We start from the raw sequence: 21,218 nt of genomic DNA, 5'->3' as shown, positions 1-21,218 counted from the left end.
TGGCTTATAAACTTTTTTTAGGCTGATGAAGGCGATCACTCTCCAAAACCTGTTATCCCCATGAGACTATCCCTCACTCCTGAGGCTGTGCAGATTGAGCTTCCATTCAAGAAATGACAGCAACACAAAAAAATTAAATTTTTCTTATCTTATCTCTTCCAGATAGTGTGGTTTATTAGCACAAAATTGCAGAAGAAATATTCAATACACAAAGTAAAAAATATATAATCTGAAGGTAATATTGTGTCCATTAAAGGTGTTGTCTGGTAGCAGAAGGAAACTGAACAACCCCGTTAAGGGGAAAATACATATTTAATAATATGATGTTGTTAATGCTCTGACTGATACAGTATATAACTTATGTAAAGTGTGTAATGTATGACATTGGAGAAGCTTTTTGTCTAAAAAAAAAAAATGTTATGTAATATAATCACGGTTGTGAGCTTGTTCTTTATATAACGTGTCAATATGAAACATGAGATAAACGTTATTGCCATCTAGTGGTTGTAATACACATTTACAACTGTACCAAGATAAATCTGCCTCGCTTTGTCTCTTTCGCCATACATATACTGATGGGTGGAGAATTATTAGTTATCCTGGATTACTGGACGCTAACAGAAGTCAAAAATTTTACCTTTGAAGGGCATCTGACAGCAGATTTGTACCCATGTGACTGGCTGACCTTTTACGTTTGCACTTGGCAGCTGAAGACATCTGTGTTGGATCCATGTTCATATGTGCCCGTATTGTTGGAAAAATGATGTCTTAATATATGTAAATGAGCCTCTAGGAGCAACAGGGGTGTTGCCGTTACACCTAGAGTCACTGCTCTCAAGACCTCTGCCAGGCAGTGAAAACATTATCACGCCTGGCCTTGTCACATGGGACGTGGTCTTCACAGAGAGTGCTCTGGCCTGTATCACTGCTCCTTTTACTCACGTTTTGGAAAGAGATGACTTTCTTCATCAGAGATACACTCATGTGCTCTTGGTCTGAGTACTTTCTCTGCCAGGGTAGGGGGAAACAAAGACTGGTATAAAAAACTGGTCTTTGTAAATGAGCCCCAATATATCTGACTGCGAATTGGTGGTGTCCAAAATCTTTAGAGATGGATTTGTAACCTTTTTCAGCCTGATGAGCATGAACAACTCTTCTTCTAAGGTCCTTTGTTCATGGCATGATACACTTCCACAAATGTGCTGTGAAGATCAGACTTTGATAAATCCCTTTTCTTTCACAGGTCACCCACTCACACCTGTCATCATATCCCCAAAAAAACTGATTCTAAATTCACCTTTTAAGTATCTGCTTATCCTAAATATTCACATACTTTCCCCACTTACAGACGTGATATTGGACCATTTTTTTAAATAAATAAATGACCAAGGACAATATTTTTTACTCATTTGTTTGGTTTGGTTATCTTTATCTATTTTTAGGACTTACAGTATGTCAAAACTGATGCCATTTTAGGTCAAATTTATGCAGAAATATAGAAAATTCTGAAGGGTTTACAACCTTTTAAACTTCACTGTACATGATCCTTGTTTGTAGGGTCTGTGGACAGATCAGCCATTAAAAAAATAATGCAACCAGGCCTGGGCCACCCATCTCTCCTGGAGCAGGGCAGATACATGGTCCTCCTCTATTGAATATGCTACCTTGATAAAATGTAGTATGCTGCACATACACTAGTCAGACCCCCACCAACCACAATATGCAACAGTCCTGAATGTATGGATTTTTCGCTGCCGGTTTATAGGAATTTTAATATTTTAGATACAAGGTCCACGTTGATTATTGTTAATGGAAGTACTGTAGTAAGGGTACATCATGCTCTATATTCACATGAGCAGGTTCTCACGTTTATAACAGAGAAAGGTCAGAGATGAACAATGTTCTCCTAAAATAGCATCTCCAGTCACACACGTCCTAGATAGGGCACTCTTAGGAGACCGGTATTAGTCACGTTAAGACTAATGCCCTCATTCACACTACTGTCCCTTAGAGAAGGGCAGAAGCATGGAATTTCTTGGAACAGAACGTCCCCATCATGTGGATGACATCAGTACTCTAAATGTAGGTCAAATTCCACAAGTCATTTATATTTTAAAGGAAAGTTTCAGTGTATTTTTATCCTTACAATTAGGAGGAGTTAATTCAGTTCAGCTATTAAACCTCTTCTTAAAAGCAAATCTCCATCTTCAGTGGTGTGGGGCAGACTGGACACTCACAGTGCATTCTGCAGTAGTGGAAAAGCCTGGTGTACTATATACCATTAGCTGGTGGTTAGCATGGCAGGTACTGTGTTATATGTAGTACCCCAGACTTGGGGATGCTACTATAGTGCCTGTAGTTGCTGTGTTTTATACATAATGTTATGTATTTTACATGAAGTGGCCATTTATTCCAGCAGGGGAGGTAAGGTTTGGCAATAGTTTGCAGGAACAGGGCTAACCAATCTTTTCCTTCCCTCTTGGTAGGAGTGGGCTGGTCTGACTTCCTGCCAGCAGGGGAAGTTCCAGTCTACTGAGTCAGTGCTAAGAGGAGAGGGGACAGGAGAGGTCCTGTTCTGATAATGGGGGAGCTAGGAAGCAACTTGGAGAGCACCCACTCCCATTAATCGTAACTTTTCCCCTGTGAGGGAAATTCAGGAACCATATACCCTTCTTCTGCAAAAAATAACTGCTAGAGACTCCAGACACCAGAGTGATCAGTGGGCTACAGCTCTACAGGCACTGCTGCAAGGTGAGGGACAACAGCTCAGACACCATCACCTATCCAACAAACACTAGGCCAGTATCACCAAGAGCAGAATTGTAGCCATCCAACCAGCCACCCAGTGGCGTAGCTATAGGGGTCGCAGCGGTCGCAATTGCGACTGGGCCCCTGAGTCAGGGGGGCCCACAGGGCCCCCTCACGCCAGGAGAGCGCAGCCGCAGCTGAATAACTAAAATACGATTTACAGGGGGCGGAGCGGAGGCCGAGAGGAGAGGCCCTGCGTGACGCGCACTGTGCAGGGCAGCTGAAGTGAGGAGGGGCCGGGGGAGCGGCTTCAGTTGAGGTGCGACGCAGGACTTAGTCACGTACCTCACTGTGACCTCCTGCGTCGGATCTCGCGAGATGACGAGATGACGCGATGACGCGGCGCGGGAAGGCACAGTGAGCGAGGCATTGGTGACCGCCTGTACCAGGATGCCACAAGCTGTGAAGGAGAGAGAGGTAAGTATTAATTTTTTTTTTTTTTTTTATGTACCCTACGTTCTACCCTTATTGCAGAGGCACTGGGGGCACGAGAGGAGGACCACTGACAGTACTCAGTGGACATCATAGTATTAATAAGAGGGGGACATTATATTAACAACGAGGGGGACATTATATTATTAATAAAGAGGGGGCCATTACATTAATAATAAAGAGGGGGCCAATACATTAATAATAAAGAGGGGGCCAATACATTATTATTAATATAATGGCCCCCTCTTTATTATTAATATAATGGCCCCCTCTTTATTATTAATATAATGGCCCCCTCTTTATTATTAATATAATGGCCCCCTCTTTGTTATTAATATAATGGCCCCCTCTTTGTTATTAAAGAGGGGCCATTATATTAATAATAAAGAGCGGGCCATTATATTAATAATAAAGAGCGGGCCATTATATTAATAATAAAGAGCGGGCCATTATATTAATAATAAAGAGCGGGCCATTATATTAATAATAAAGAGGGGGCCATTATATTAATAATAAAGAGCGGGCCATTATATTAATAATAAAGAGGGGGCCATTATATTAATAATAAAGAGCGGGCCATTATATTAATAATAAAGAGGGGGCCATTATATTAATAATAAAGAGCGGGCCATTATATTAATAATAAAGAGCGGGCCATTATATTAATAATAAAAGCGGGCCATTATATTAATAATAAAGAGGGGGCCATTATATTAATAATAAAGAGCGGGCCATTATATTAATAATAAAGAGGGGGCCATTATATTAATAATAAAGAGCGGGCCATTATATTAATAATAAAGAGCGGGCCATTATATTAATAATAAAGAGCGGGCCATTATATTAATAATAAAGAGCGGGCCATTATATTAATAATAAAGAGCGGGCCATTATATTAATAATAAAGAGGGGCCATTATATTAATAACAAAGAGGGGGCCATTATATTAATAATAAAGAGGGGGCCATTATATTAATAATAAAGAGGGGGCCATTATATTAATAACAAAGAGGGGGCCATTATATTAATAATAAAGAGGGGGCCATTATATTAATAATAAAGAGCGGGCCATTATATTAATAATAAAGAGGGGGCCATTATATTAATAATAAAGAGCGGGCCATTATATTAATAATAAAGAGGGGGCCATTATATTAATAACAAAGAGGGGGCCATTATATTAATAATAAAGAGGGGGCCATTATATTAATAATAAAGAGGGGGCCATTATATTAATAATAAAGAGGGGGCCATTATATTATACAGGGGAAATAATATTATGGGGAATGGGGGACTATCTGTCTGGCTCTAGCACAATATTGGGGGGCAGCAGGATGAGTTGTTGAGACACCAGGAAGGAGAGGTTTATAGTAAAGTGAGGAACCTAAATTTTTTTCTGTGAAACTCTGCAGAGACGAGAAGCGGCAGAAAGAAGGTATCATGGTGGTCTTATCTCTGAATGAAGACGTCGAGGAGAGTCTACATCACAGGAGACGTCACTGGATGTAACAGGTATGGTGCGGCATTCTCCTGTAATAATATTATCCATGCACATATCTGTTTCTCGGTAGGGTAAGGGGTATATAGAATTTGACCCACACTGCCTCAGCCCGGCCCCAGACTTCAGGTAACACTGTGTGTGTTCTGAATTCTGGGGCCTCACACCCATCTACAACATTATCTGTACTCAGAGAGTTATCACTGTGTTACATAGGACTTCTAGTGATCTACTACAGTATTTGTTAAAAGGGGCGTGCCCGGGGTAGGGGGGGGGGGGCACCATTTTTGGCTTGCCCCAGGTGCAGGCAACCCACGCTACGCCACTGCTCTCCTATCCTGCGAGTGTGACTGCGACTGCGAGACACACTGACTGACCTGACTGACTTACTGAGGTGAGCGTCCGACCGACCGGGGTCCTGGTCCGGTCGGTCCAGTGAGTGAGTGACTGCGACTTTATGTCTGTCCTGAGTGAATCCGGGCTCTGACCCGCCTGGTGGGAGCGCCGGTGAGATCGTGATAATAAGCCCAGACCAGACCAGTCAATACACCCTTTAGGAAATCTCAGTATTCTCATCATGCATCATGTGACTGCAGCAGGCAGCGATCGATCAGCCAGGATTAATGTGCACAGCCTGGGAGGCCCCCCTTAGGCAAGTGACAAACTGCCCCCCCTCAGTCTTGGGCAAGTGACAAACTGCCCCCCCCCCCCCTCAGTCTTGGGCAAGTGACAAACTGCCCCCCCCTCAATCTTAGGCAAGTGACAAACTCATCTCTGCTACATCTACAATGCACAACTACAACAAATGTAATGCCAAACAGCAGTTCCTTGTGATGCCTTGGATAGCTTCCAATGGACCCACACAGCCTGTATTAACTGACCAATAACATGGAGATCCCAGTGCCAGCTGCCTTGCTGGTGGACGATTGGCATATACTTCTGCTGTGGGGTAGGGGGGGCCCAAATTGAACTCTTGCACCAGGGCCCATGAGCCTATAGCTACGCCCCTGCAGCCACCATATCTCCTCATCTGGTGCCAGAGACTGTACTTTGTAATTATTGCTGCTGGACGTGCCACAAGTTAAGTTTTGCACTAAGTAAAGAGAAAATGCTCTTACTTCCTGCCTGATTCTTTAATCTACCTCTTTACTGCACTGACCCCAGGAAGTGAAGTTCTGAAAGAGTACACATGACACAACTCTTCATTGGGGCCACTTCCATGTCTGTCCTCTACACTGGCTCCCACAGGGGCTCACTTCATGTATACTGCTGTTAGGTCGTTAGCATGGCAGGTACTGTGTTATATACTGCTGGTAGGTGGTTAGCATATCAGGTACTGTGTTATATACTGCTGGTTGGTGGTTACCATGGCAGATACTGTGTTATATTCTGCTAATTGGTGGTTAGCATGGCAGGTACTGTGTCATATACTGCTGGTAGGCGGTTAGCATGGCAGGTACTGTGTTATACACTGCTGGTTGGTGGTTACTAATGCAGGTACTGTGTCATATACTGCTAATAGGTGGTTAGCATGGCAGGTATTGTACCATGCTAATGCATCAATTACTGCTGGTAGATGACTACTATAGTAGGCTATTATACCATAAGCTTTACTGCAGGTAGGTGACTATCATGGCATCTGCAGATTCCTGAAGAGGCTGTATGACTAGAGTCTCCAGGTGATTTGCACTAATACCACGGCATTGCTATGATTCGCAGGCAACTTACTTACACTAAATAAAGTTGCGGATGACCATGTAAATATTGCATTTGACTTGGGCGTATTACAGGCCTTTCGGATATACCATACACCTACTGTACATCTGGGGTCTGATACCATACAGGTGTTGTCCTGATGTACAGTAAGCAGCTGGTAGTGATGTGCTCATGTCTGCTGCTATAATCAAAGATGACGGAAGCTTCTGTGGAATTACCTCTTTCTTCACTTCTTCTTCGTCTTCCAGCGTGAGTGCAGCCAGCTGTCTGGATCTTTGTTCCATCAAATTGACATATTTAATTGGATTTGACAAAGCTTCAATCACATCTGTGGGAACAGAAAATTGATAAAAGTCTCCTTAAATGGAATATCTCAGGGATCGGTATTAACCTGACAATAATAAAAATTGGGGTTAAAATGCAGCCTGACAAATCTTTAAAGAAACATTGAGTGGCGCTAAGCTGCTGCTATATGGCAACATATGAATTGCATCAGTGGGTCAGTTGAAATAATGCAGTATATGTACAGGTAGACGTGGTTTAAAGGATTTCCTAATGTCGGCAATAAATGTAAGAAGAAGACTTACGGTATATGTGCAACGGGCACCTCCCCCTCGGGCCCTCTATATAAATCCCTTTTCTTTAACAGGTCACCCACTCACACCTGTCATCATATCCCAAAAAAACGGATTCTAAATTCACTTTCTAATTATCTGGGTGTGTAGGAATGCCAAGTGGTATAGTGCGGCCTATCTGTCTTTTTATGTGTGTCACGGTGCTCCTACCTGGATAGCCCCAGGCTTTGGCTCCTAAGCAATAAATAGGGGGAATAATTGAGGAATTTGAAAGAAAGATTGAGTCCAGACCTTGTATGTAGGTGAACAGCAGCTTTACTTGAGTAAATGTTTCTCCAAAACGGTTTACAGGCTTTGTCTTGATCCCAGCAGGCGTTAGCATACAACTGGCAGGCAAACTCAATTCTGCTCTCTTTCTCTCACTCTGCTGTACTGACAAGCTTAAACAGTGTCCTTGCTTTCTTCTTGGTACTGCACTTTCTCTCTGTAGTCTGTCTTATGGTTATGCCAGGGAACTTTCCTCCTGGCTCCTGAGGCTTTAAGCTTTGGCCTTATGGCCAGCAGAGCTTAAGGTGCTCTGGCTGGCGTGGGCACGTCCAGTAAAGACGTGCCCCTGCACACCTGGGGTAAGCTATGCTGACTAGAACTTGTCCCCACCCTTCCTGCAGGAAATGGTACTAGCCCACTTCTCCAGAGAGGGGGATTAGAATGGAATAGAAGGTTCCATTCTATCTACATACAGCTCTGCCGTATTTGCTGCCACCTGCTGGTGAACCAGGCACATTACACGAACAGTTACATAACATTATTATAAATGTACAGTGTTGAGGGACCTGGAAATAAATATATAGGTGACATAGAGGTTAGACCATAAAAGATAGTAGCAAGGTGCAGAAGTAGTAACACCACTCTGGAGTGTTACATATATTGCAGATTCTGGGACATCATAATTACACCAAATGTATCTAACAAACAACTGCAGATACATGTACCATATATAACATTACAGGGTGGCCCACAAAAAATACCCCGCCTCCAATATCACAATCACTATCTGCAGCATCACAAGCAGTATGAGCCAACATAATCCGACATGTACAAAGATACATAGACGTGAAAGGGGTCTACTTTCAGCATCTTTTGTGACTTGTGGGTAATAAAAAAAAAAAATAATAATCCACTTGCTCGTTCATCTTGTCATACTATCGCTGGAGGAGGGCTACTATTTTGTGGGCCACTCTGTATATGATATAGGAGTTCAGCTGAGCTGCTGGTGCCACCTTGTGGTCATTGTGAGAAGTGTCTTTACTGAATGAGGATGTTTTACGAAAGTTCTAAGCACAACATTGTAGTGTATGTACCCCTGAGATGAAGGCTAATTGCTGGTAGCCTCAGAAACAGACCCAATCCCCCCTCCCGTGATCTGCTGATTGCCATGGAGTGTATTTTAGGAAGAGGGTTGTACTCACTGGAGACAGCACAGACAATGTCATCCGGTATAGGCTGAAAATAATTTATTTGGGGTGCTAATAAAATATAGGTTATGTTCACATCTGTGTTGGAGGCCCCGTCACAGAGATAGTCAAAAATAGCAGAGAAAAGTCCTGTATGCAAGACTTTTTTTCTCCAGTGAAAAAAATGTTCTCCCGAACAGATCCTATTATCATCAATAGGATCTGTTAGTTTGTGTCAATTACGTGCTGAATCCGGCACTTCCGCTATTTCCGGTCTTCTGCTCCTATAATGGAGCAGAAGACCAGAAAACTATAGCGCTGATGTGAACGTAGCCTTACTTGGAATCAACATACTTTTGTCTTACAGAAATGCAATCAAAGATCCGGCTCACCCCCACATAAAAAGGACTTTCCTCAGTGCATGAGTGGCCTGGAGAAGCTTGCCAATATGTAGAACAACAAATTCCAGCACAACGATAAGGCCCCCAAAAATGCCCACTTTATTGTCCAAAATTTGAAAAATTCCAGCATGGATCACAATATGACTAGCAGCTATTTATTTTAGAATACTCAATCCTTCATCAAGGCTTATTTTATAATTTGTGATGAAGGATTGAATGATCCGAAATCCATAGCTGCTAGTCATGATGTGATTCATGCTGGAATTTTTTACATTTTCAACGATAAAGTGGATATTTTATTGGATCTCATTGTTGTGCTGAGATTTGTTGTTCTATACTCTTTTCCTTCATTCTAAAGATGGGAACATGATGCTACGTGGCAAGGAAGGTCCTCACCCAGCATTGCTGCCAACCGTCTCAAAATTTCTGAACAGCTCGTAAACATCGGCAACTTTTTTCCTGTGTCCATTAAAAAAAATACATGTGTCCGTGATTTTTGCGAGGCTGGTGGTACTTCACTAGATTATTTTGGTGGTTATTATCATCGTTTTACAGCTCACAATAAATGCTGGTAATGAGTTCTTATCAGTATATTGAGCTATAGACATGCAGGGATGGACTGGGAACTTAAAGTGGCCCTGGAAAAAATACTAAAAGTGGCCCCATTTTGTAGTTGTATCCAAATTGATGGAAGGCAGGGGCAGTAATACCATATTGTGGCACATTATACCACACCAACAAAGCCAAATTTCACAGTCCATCACAAAATGCTGCCCATAGCACAAAATACATCCCCAAAAACCTCCACTGGCCAGCCGTGAGGAGGGCACAGGCGGCCCCCTGGGCATCGGCTAACCGGGAAATTTTCCAGTAAGGTCTATGGCCAATCCACCCCTGGGATTACTTACAATCTTTATCATTCATTATGGTTTTTACAATTTGTCCGTACAAAATGTTGGCTGTTCAGGATTTTGGGACAAGTTGTCCAGAAAAAAAGAAAAATTCTGGTTGATAACCCTGTCAACCAGGCAAGAAGAGTTCTGTTCAGCTCCATCCTTCTACATAGAACGAGTTTGAACACTACCCTTTCTTTGGATTCTCAAGATCAGCACCAAACTTTGCATTTCAATGGGCACCCTGTAATGATTAAATTCCCTGCACAGTGCCTTGGCTGACCGCAGAAGACCCCAGTGCTGACACCATGATTATCTGTAGACTATGGGACCTGCCACATGTGCAGAAGTTGGACAACCTCTATTTTGTCACCCTCTATTTCAGATTATAATTGATCCTTTTTTAATTGGCTGTAATGACTGCATTATTTCCATTTTTTTCAACTTCAACACAAAAACACGAGAGGAACCGTACCTGCGAATGTGTCGGGGACGTAATCCTTCACTTCTATGCAGACAAAGATTGCTGGTAGAGTGAGTGGCACATTTTTCTCATTTCTCAGGCAGATATAGTGATAACCTGAGAAGGAAAATGATAGATGTTTCATAAAGCTTGAGGAAAGGGCAGCCGTACGGTGAGAGATTTTTCTTTCTGCATGAAAAATAGCAGCCGTGTCGCTTGGCGCTTTCAGATCTACATAATAGAATTTCCGAGACATCAATCAAAAATAAATCCAGAGACCAATATTTTGTGGTTTCTTAAAGGGACACAGGCCGATACAGTCCTAAAAGGGCGCCAATCGACCCTATAAAAAGTTAATGGGCGCTCATTTAAAAGGTCTTTACAGTAGAATTTGTACCCCATACAGTTTGCATATTGTTGGCAGCACATCCCCTGTTTATATGGGGTGATGCGCTGTTGACACTCTATGATTTGTATGGCTGAATAAAAAAATCAGATCACTGGACAAACCCGATGATTAGTGGGTGTTCAGATGGGTAATAATCACCTGAATGAATGTTCCTACAAAAGTGTAAAATGGGTTTTTTAACAAAAAGTCTTTCTTACCATCCTCTTAGCTGTAGCACTTATATACAATTTATTGTTCTGTTGTCTGCCATCTCAGGCTCGGGAAACTCTGACTGTAGTGTCTTTAATGAGATGACTGACAGACAGTCTACAAGAATAATTGACCTTGATACTTTTTCTCTTAAACCTTCAGTTCTGAGACCCTCCACAAACATTTAAGTAGATCTGTATGAATAGTATTAGCAGATTTACTTTAGACAAGGGATCGTCTGACACTCCAGCTGTTCTCAAACTACATTTCCAGAATGTTATGGTCACTTCTATGGGAGTTACAAGAACAGATGAACAAGTGGGCATGCTGGGAGTTGTAGCTTCACAACAGCTAGAGTGCTGAAGGTTGCTGACCCCTGTTCTACACTGAATGATCCTTTAAAGTGGTCCTCCCATTTTACACATAAATGCATATGCACTAGAGATAGGCAACCCTTTGAGATTCAATTTGTTTCAGGACAGAGAGAGGAGAGAGAGAGAAGGACACGGAGAGCAAGAGAGACTAGCATGCTAGTCTGGGTCAAGGTAACATATATGCATTGTCTGGGGGTACGCTCCCCTTTGTGTTTCATCATTTCAATTTTCCCCTTTTTTCCCCACTAAGTTTTCAATGGTAGCCTCAAACTGTTCAATCAGTGCTTTTTCATAATCAGATTTTCTCCTGGTTGTAGTCTCAAACCAATCAGTGCTTTTTCACAATAAGGTTTTTGTCTATCGATGTACTTGCATCTCTATATAATGCTTCTCTGAAAAAGAGACATGCAAGAAAGGCTACTTTCACACCTGCGCTTTCCCATGACGGAAGCGTTTTTGCTGATCCATGGCGGATTCAGCGAAAAAGCTGATGTCCCCATGACGGATTCAGCGAAAAAGCTTATGTGAAAGTAGCCTTAGGCTCCTTTTCAAAAGAAAATGAAAACTGTCTCATACCAGGAACCCAGCTTGTTCTGAGTAACCACCCTTTAACAGAGCTAAACAAGGAAACTGCTTGGCTGCCTGAGAGGCCTCGGTTGGGGTGCTATTTCTTCTTATCGCCGAGTGTGCATGAGGAGAATCGTCAACTAGTCAATGTTCCTCTGGGTTTCTGGGAAAAATATATGAAAATGAGCACCTCTTACATCTCCTGGCATCAGACACGCTTAGGAAAGCTAATCTGAATATCTTTCACATAAACCCAAAGGGGCATTGCCTAGCCTACAATACTCCACACATATGCTACGCATAATGGGCACTCTCCATAAGGAGAAAGTGTAATACCAGAAAATGCAAATACAGTATATTTCCAAGAGACCTAGAGAAACGTACTAGTCTTTCTTTCTCTCATTTTCTCTCCTCTCTTTCTCTGGAAACAACAAATTTGGAAAATTCTAGATGGATCAGGTTTGTTCAGAATCGATTCATTCATCCTTAATATGCCATAAGTGATAATGATCAGGTGACCCATAATCCATATTTAAAATTCTCTTTAGATGCTTTTTACATAGAATTTTAATGGGAGTTACAGAAAGAGATGAACGAGCAGCACTTGGCTCTTTCTGTATCTCTATAGACTTCAATGGGAATGGCCTGGCGTAAGCATGGCTACCTCTCCAGTTCACATACTGCAGAGATCCTATGGATATACCATAAAAGTGTAAGATGGGAATACTCCTTTGGGGAGGCAATCTGAACAGTATCAGATCCTGGGTTTTCCAATAATGGACTGCTCAGGCAAGGCTCATGACAACCCATATCTCAAGATGTAGTAAATGTGTTTTTCTTGTTCCATTATTTGATCGGATTGAACATTTTCATATATAATGTTCTTACCTGGACGGATTGCATAAACGGGTAATATCCGGTGACCTATGAATTTCCCTCCTTCTTCATATGCCGATATTCTTAGACATGCAAGGGAGGGAAGCACAACCTAACAGGAACATAACAAAAATCAGATTTATGGTACACAGGCATCACATTACTGTTTACGTATATATAGACTAAAGGGGTTGTTTACCCTGTGGGTCCTCACAAGTATGATATTGTTAGGGTCATTCCCTACTATGATATCTATTACATTCCACATGGTGCTCCGTACAGCTCCACATACAGAATATTGTACCCTGGAAGCAATGGTCCTAGTGGAGATTAGAGCCATAATGAGACATATGAGGGAACATGAGAAGACAATTTTGGAATAATGGTCACCTTTAATATTTAACTTTTATTAATAATAATAAAATAAATGCCCTAAAATGAGGTGCAGAATTGTAATGAGCAGGGTAGAGCCACCCTACTCTTGGTGAATATACTGAGACTCTAGGGAGGGAGGGAGGAAAGGGAGGGAGGGATGCTGGGTCTCAGCCCCTATTAGCGCCCTATTAAAGGAGCCCTGTTCCTGTTCACCACCACCTCCTAGCCAAAGCCCTCAGTTCTCCCTAGGGAGAACTGAGGGCTTTGGCTAGGAGGTGGTGGTGAACGGGAACAGGGCTCCTTTAATAGGGCGCTAATAGGGGCTGAGACCCAGCATCCCTCCCTCCCTTTCCTCCCTCCCTCCCTAGAGTCTCAGTATATTCACCAAGAGTAGGGTGGCTCTACCCTGCTCATTACAATTCTGCACCTCATTTTAGGGCATTTATTTTATTATTATTAATAAAAGTTAAATATTAAAGGTGACCATTATTCCAAAATTGTCTTCTCTAACTCTAGGTACCTTAAACCCCAACGGCTCATATCTGTGTAATATAATATGAGGGAACATGCCACAATACTTTCTGTCTACTTCATAGTGAATCCAATGGAATAAAGCATATTGTACTGTAATATGGCTCAGATTCTGAGGTTGTATGGTGATACAGGACAGTCATGTGTGTCAGGTCCAAATTGAATATGAAAATGCTGCATGATTTCATATCTTAGGGGGAAAAAACAGACCATTATAGAGAAAAAAAAAAAACTAATTATGAACCTTTTTAAAAACAATAGGCTCCTCCTCCCATACGGGATTCACCGCATTGCCTTGTGATGTCTTTGTTTTGAACGCTTTTCTTCTGGTATCAACTGGCAACCCGAACATATCCACTTCTACATAGGTGCCAACCTTCTTATCTGACAAAAACTGTCCTGAAATGATCTGAAAAGCAAAGAACATCAGCAGGTAGGTTTAGACAGATAGGTAGATACAATAATAGTTAGATATGAGATAGATAGATAGATAGATAGATACAGTACATAGATAGATAGATAGATAGATAGATAGATAGATAGATAGATACAGTACATAGATAGATTAGATAGATAGATAGATACAGTACATAGATAGATAGATATAGGATAGATTAGATAGATAGATAGGTAGATAGATAGATAGATAGATAGATAGATAGATAGATAGATAGATAGATAGATACAGTACATAGATAGATAGATAGATAGATAGATAGATAGATACAGTACATAGATAGATAGATATACAGATAGAGGATACACAGATAGATAGATATAGGATAGATTAGATAGATAGATAGATAGATAGATAGATAGATACAGTACATAGATAGATAGATAGATAGATAGATAGATAGATAGATAGATAGATAGATAGATATACAGATAGAGGATACATAGATAGATAGATATAGGATAGATTAGATAGATAGATAGATACAGTACATAGATAGATAGATATACCGTACATATAGAGGATACATAGATAGATAGATACAGTACATAGATAGATTAGATAGATAGATAGATAGATACAGTACATAGATAGATAGATATAGGATAGATTAGATAGATAGATAGGTAGATAGATAGATAGATAGATAGATAGATAGATAGATAGATAGATACAGTACATAGATAGATAGATAGATAGATAGATAGATAGATAGATAGAGTACATAGATAGATAGATATACAGATAGAGGATACACAGATAGATAGATATAGGATAGATTAGATAGATAGATAGATAGATAGATAGATACAGTACATAGATAGATAGATAGATAGATAGATAGATATACAGATAGAGGATACATAGATAGATAGATATAGGATAGATTAGATAGATAGATAGATACAGTACATAGATAGATAGATAGATAGATAGATAGATATACAGATAGAGGATACATAGATAGATAGATATAGGATAGATTAGATAGATAGATAGATACAGTACATAGATAGATATAGGATAGATTAGATAGATAGATAGATACAGTACATAGATAGATAGATATACCGTACATATAGAGGATACATAGATAGATAGATACAGTACATAGATAGATTAGATAGATAGATAGATACAGTACATAGATAGATAGATATAGGATAGATTAGATAGATAGATAGATAGGTAGATAGATAGATAGATAGATAGATAGATAGATAGATAGATAGATAGATAGATAGATACAGTACATAGATAGATAGATAGATAGATAGATAGATAGATAGATAGATAGATAGATACAGTACATAGATAGATAGATATACAGATAGAGGATACACAGATAGATAGATATAGGATAGATTAGATAGATAGATAGATAGATAGATACAGTACATAGATAGATAGATAGATAGATAGATATACAGATAGAGGATACATAGATAGATAGATATAGGATAGATTAGATAGATAGATAGATACAGTACATAGATAGATATAGGATAGATTAGATAGATAGATAGATACAGTACATAGATAGATAGATATACCGTACATATAGAGGATACATAGATAGATAGATACAGTACATAGATAGATAGATATACCGTACATATAGAGGATACATAGATAGATAGATAGCAGAGTTGATAATATAAGCAGCACTGCAGGTCCAAAGTAAAATAGGGTGCCAGCAGATGTTGGAGCGACCCAATCTCCCAAAAATTGTAGAAAAACTAAAATATTTCACGGCACTTCAGAAGAAGTAAAATGAATGTGACTTTAATTCACCAACACAACGTTTCGGTCCGCACACTGGAACCTTCCGCACACTGGAAACGTTGCGTTGGTGAATTAAAGTCGCATTCATTTTACTTCTTCTGGAGTGTCATGGAATATTTTTGTTTATCTAGATAGATAGATAGATAGATAGATAGAGGATGGATAGATTGATAGATAGATTTACCTTTACAGACACTGTGTTTGCAACTATCCCATCTACTGTTGTCTCAGTAAAAGGATCAAAATGTTTATCTGGCCTTCTCATGAACTCAGGCTTCAGTCTGTATCCACATTTAGCATTATATTCATACATCCCCATATTAAGTTGCATAGGAAAATCTGTAAATGAGAAGAAAAATGTCAGCATGTACCAGGACTCTATACTGTATATCATTTTCCATTCTTCATTTTATACCACGTCATATGACATTTACCCATCGCCAGGGAAACAAATATTGTACCTGCTCAATAAATGTACTATATGTGAGTGTAAAGAAAAAGCGGCATGCCATTGTATACGTTGGAGATGTGATCAATTCTCTGATGCCAGATGTCATGGGTACTCGTGCAAACAATGGTGAAAACCTCCTGAGCGAAAATCTCCAGTTTATTACAGTATTTGGGCAGATTATTAATTTCGTTTGGAACGCTACATTTCTGTTAAAACTGTTACTTTATTAATCAGAAAAACAAAAGGGAAGGGGGACTAACCTATATTAAAATTCTAGGACACCATCCATTCAGTATAGGGTCGATATGAGGACCTATAAGCCGCATACACGGTAATTGCAGCTGCGGATGGGGTCACTAGAAATGCCGCAGGCTAGTGCTATACTGCAAGTGAAAGCAGAGGGCCATGGGGCCATGCTAATTGATTCCACAGAAGTAAGCACTAAGGTGCGGTCAGTGTGCTCTGAATCACTACCAGCTCATGGATCCCTCGACTAAAGTTATGGATAGACTAATCCAGTGATAAACATCTGCCTGCAGAAGCCGATCTCAATTGAATCCATCCGTTCATGTGAAACGGATGTCTAAGAATCGGCCCTGCAGACACGAATCACTGGATCTAAGCTAAGCTGGGCGAAACAGGCAGATCTGGATTGCTGTTGCTCATCTAACTGCAGAGGGCTGAGAACCGCAGACCTCAACTGCAGTGTGAGCGCAAAGCAGATACAAATGAACATTGATTCATCCCCACACCACACTCAACGCGTTTCGCCATAAGGCTCGTCAGGAGCGTGTATCTGTGGTTCGCAGGATAAATATTCAAAGCTGCTGAGCCTCCGTTACAGAGACTGCAGCTGTAAGTACGAGGTGGCCGAACGCGGCCGCTCAGGTGCACAGAATATGAGGAGAGTCCTCCTCCCCTCAACTGAGCCCCGCCTGCAGAACGGCCAATGAGGACGCAGGAGGCACGGCATCGCCGCATCATCCATCCCGCCCCCATTGTGCCGCCCCCTCGATGAGACCGGCCCAGATGAATGTAATAACATTCTACATTAAAGTTAGAGTAAATATATACGGCGACTTACTACCCTGGCAACGTTTGTATAGCTCCGATCGGGACAGGGATCATGAAGTGGTATGAACTACATTGTATTTTTTTTTTTATTTTTTTTTTTTTTTATTTTTTTTTTTTAATTTAATTAATTGAGGACATCAATCGGTGGTGGTGGAGACAATACAGGAGGGTCAGGAAGGACCCAGCAGCATTTTTACTAGACGGCAATACTGTGATCAGGCTGATTTAAAGGGGCAGTGTATGGTATAATGTGGTATAAGTAATCCACAACCAATAATTACACTATCACACCCCTGGTATCTCCTAGCCCCCTCAATTGCCTAGGTGATCTAATGACATAGAGTCATTAGTAGTCCATGCCGCTGAGACACACGGATCGTGGGCAGTATGTCATCACCCCTAATGTTCCCCCGTTGCACCTCAGCTCCAGGGATCTAGAGAAAACACACAAAGGAATTATACTCATTTAGTCCCTGGGGCTGGAGCGCACATAGGCGGTAAATCCACTGTGTCTCTTTTTGCAATAACCGCCTATCAAAGTCGCCTCCTCTTGGCGCTCTTCTGACCACCTCCACAGCCTGAAATTTGATGACATCCACATCACCGTTGTGCATGGTCGATATGTGTCTAGCAATCGGGGTATCCGCCCCTTTGCGGATGTCATTTAGATGTTCTGCTATTCTTCTACGGAATTCTCTTGTGGTTTTACCCACATATTGCTTTCCGCAAACACAAGTGGCCAAATATACCAGGCCTCTTGTTTTGCAATTGACAAATGATCTGATAGTAAATCTCTGTTCAGTGACGCTACAGATAAATGTAGCGCCAGTCTGTAGCAATCCAGACTGGCGCTACATTTATCTGTAGCGTCACTGAACAGAGATTTACTATCAGATCATTTGTCAATTGCAAAACAAGAGGCCTGGTATATTTGGCCACTTGTGTTTGCGGAAAGCAATATGTGGGTAAAACCACAAGAGAATTCCGTAGAAGAATAGCAGAACATCTAAATGACATCCGCAAAGGGGCGGATACCCCGATTGCTAGACACATATCGACCATGCACAACGGTGATGTGGATGTCATCAAATTTCAGGCTGTGGAGGTGGTCAGAAGAGCGCCAAGAGGAGGCGACTTTGATAGGCGGTTATTGCAAAAAGAGACACAGTGGATTTACCGCCTATGTGCGCTCCAGCCCCAGGGACTAAATGAGTATAATTCCTTTGTGTGTTTTCTCTAGATCCCTGGAGCTGAGGTGCAACGGGGGAACATTAGGGGTGATGACATACTGCCCACGATCCGTGTGTCTCAGCGGCATGGACTACTAATGACTCTATGTCATTAGATCACCTAGGCAATTGAGGGGGCTAGGAGATACCAGGGGTGTGATAGTGTAATTATTGGTTGTGGATTACTTATACCACATTATACCATACACTGCCCCTTTAAATCAGCCTGATCACAGTATTGCCGTCTAGTAAAAATGCTGCTGGGTCCTTCCTGACCCTCCTGTATTGTCTCCACCACCACCGATTGATGTCCTCAATTAATTAAATTAAAAAAAAATAAAAAATAAAAAAAAAAATAAATAAAAAAAAAATACAATGTAGTTCATACCACTTCATGATCCCTGTCCCGATCGGAGCTATACAAACGTTGCCAGGGTAGTAAGTCGCCGTATATATTTACTCTAACTTTAATGTAGAATGTTATTACATTCATCTGGGCCGGTCTCATCGAGGGGGCGGCACAATGGGGGCGGGATGGATGATGCGGCGATGCCACGCCTCCTGCATCCTCATTGGCCGTTCTGCAGGCGGGGCTCAGTTGAGGGGAGGAGGACTCTCCTCATATTCTGTGCACCTGAGCGGCCGCGTTCGGCCACCTCGTACTTACAGCTGCAGCCTCTGTAATGGAGGCTCAGCAGCTTTGAATATTTATCCTGCGAACCACAGATACACGCTCCTGACGAGCCTTATGGCGAAACGCGTTGAGTGTGGTGTGGGGATGAATCAATGTTCATTTGTATCTGCTTTGCGCTCACACTGCAGTTGAGGTCTGCGGTTCTCAGCCCTCTGCAGTTAGATGAGCAACAGCAATCCAGATCTGCCTGTTTCACCCAGCTTAGCTTAGATCCAGTGATTCGTGTCTGCAGGGCCGATTCTTAGACATCCGTTTCACATGAACGGATGGATTCAATTGAGATCGGCTTCTGCAGGCAGATGTTTATCACTGGATTAGTCTATCCATAACTTTAGTCGAGGGATCCATGAGCTGGTAGTGATTCAGAGCACACTGACCGCACCTTAGTGCTTACTTCTGTGGAATCAATTAGCATGGCCCCATGGCCCTCTGCTTTCACTTGCAGTATAGCACTAGCCTGCGGCATTTCTAGTGACCCCATCCGCAGCTGCAATTACCGTGTATGCGGCTTATAGGTCCTCATATCGACCCTATACTGAATGGATGGTGTCCTAGAATTTTAATATAGGTTAGTCCCCCTTCCCTTTTGTTTTTCTGATTAATAAAGTAACAGTTTTAACAGAAATGTAGCGTTCCAAACGACAGTGATTTGATTTTGATAGGTGGAACGTATACCATATATCAGTTATACCAGTGAAATTTTCAGATTATTAATTTGTCTCATCCCTTTAGAATTAAACATATTGGAGCCTCATGAGCTACAGAACATTCATGGCAGTCTGATGGTGAGACTGCACAGAAAGCACGGATTATCAGAAATCTCCCATAACAATATAGGTTTCTTATATAATATGAGTCCACTCACCAGACATGTCATGCATATTAGAAGTACACATTAGTGGTGTCTGTGATCTTGCACCATCACAATATTTCAACATGAAAGGGATTTAGGAGGGGTGGGGAGCTAAAAGCACAACATGGTACTGAAACTCACGGCAGCTGTCCGAAACGTGCGGACAGCTGCCGCTTCTCTGGGTTGCCAACTGTCCAGAAATTTCTAACCAGTCCATATAAATGGGCGACTTTCCTTTGTCAGTGAAAAATAAAAATAGATGTGTCCATAATTTTTTGGGAGCTGGTGGTACTGATGATTTTGGTGGTAATTATCATCACTTTACAGCTCACAGTAAATTCTGGTAATGAGCTCTTATCTGTATATTGAGCTGTAGACATGTATTACTTATAATCTTTATCATTCATTAGCGTGATTCCCATTTGTCCGTAAAAAATGTTGTTCGTGATTTTTGAATAAGTTGTCCAGAAAAAAGAAAAATTCGAGTTGGCAAGCCTACAGCTTCTCCATGGATATGTTCTGATTTTGAGGTGCTGGTGGTCAGCAGATGGCTGGTGGGCTCACATTCAGAGGAGTTAACCTGATTAGGCAATTATTTTAATGTGAAAGCAAAGAACAACCACTGTCCCTCTAATTTTGTCTTCAGATCACTTCCCATTTACAGTAAAACTGGCCATACACTTTCAATAGTAGTCCTAGCTTACAGTATAGCAAATGAATGCCAGACACAGGGGTGCACCGCCAATGAGGTGAGGTGAGGCGATTGCCTCAGGCAGTACCGGGTAAGAACAAGAGGGGGGCATTGGAAGGGCCATGGGTAATGAGTAGCGTTGAGCGAACTTGCGCTTTGCAAGTTCAGCGTTCGGGTTATCTAAGAATTCCGTAATGGATTTTGTTACTAAGGACCATAACGGAATTCTATGACGGCATGCACCACGGAAGCCTATAAGAGGCGTTCCATATTGAGTTTCGTCATAATAGAAGTCTATGGCCAATATAGACTTCAGTTATGATGGAATGCAATACGGAATGCCTCTTCTAGGCTTCCGTGGTACATGCTGTCATAGAATTCCGTTATGGTCTGTGGTAACGAAATCCATTACGGAATTCATAG

At 41.4% G+C, this 21,218-nt stretch overlaps 1 protein-coding gene across 1 annotated transcript in view; it reads right to left on the bottom strand.

The window, feature by feature from the left end:
- The window catches only part of PLCB1 (phospholipase C beta 1), an 882,984-nt gene that overhangs the window by 222,683 nt on the left and 639,083 nt on the right, over nt 1-21,218 (bottom strand). Inside the window, exons 19-23 of the mRNA XM_044292378.1 lie at nt 15,988-16,142; nt 13,806-13,970; nt 12,668-12,767; nt 10,253-10,357; nt 6,673-6,782 (exon numbers count right to left, since the gene is read on the bottom strand). Coding sequence (XP_044148313.1) covers nt 6,673-6,782; nt 10,253-10,357; nt 12,668-12,767; nt 13,806-13,970; nt 15,988-16,142 — 635 coding nt within the window. The remainder of the gene's footprint in view (nt 1-6,672; nt 6,783-10,252; nt 10,358-12,667; nt 12,768-13,805; nt 13,971-15,987; nt 16,143-21,218) is intronic.

This window comes from Bufo gargarizans, chromosome 4 (assembly GCF_014858855.1).
Source record: "Bufo gargarizans isolate SCDJY-AF-19 chromosome 4, ASM1485885v1, whole genome shotgun sequence".
Taxonomy (NCBI): Eukaryota; Metazoa; Chordata; class Amphibia; order Anura; family Bufonidae; genus Bufo; species Bufo gargarizans.
Note: the sequence above shows the minus strand (reverse complement) of the source record. Positions and strands in the feature narration are given on the sequence as shown.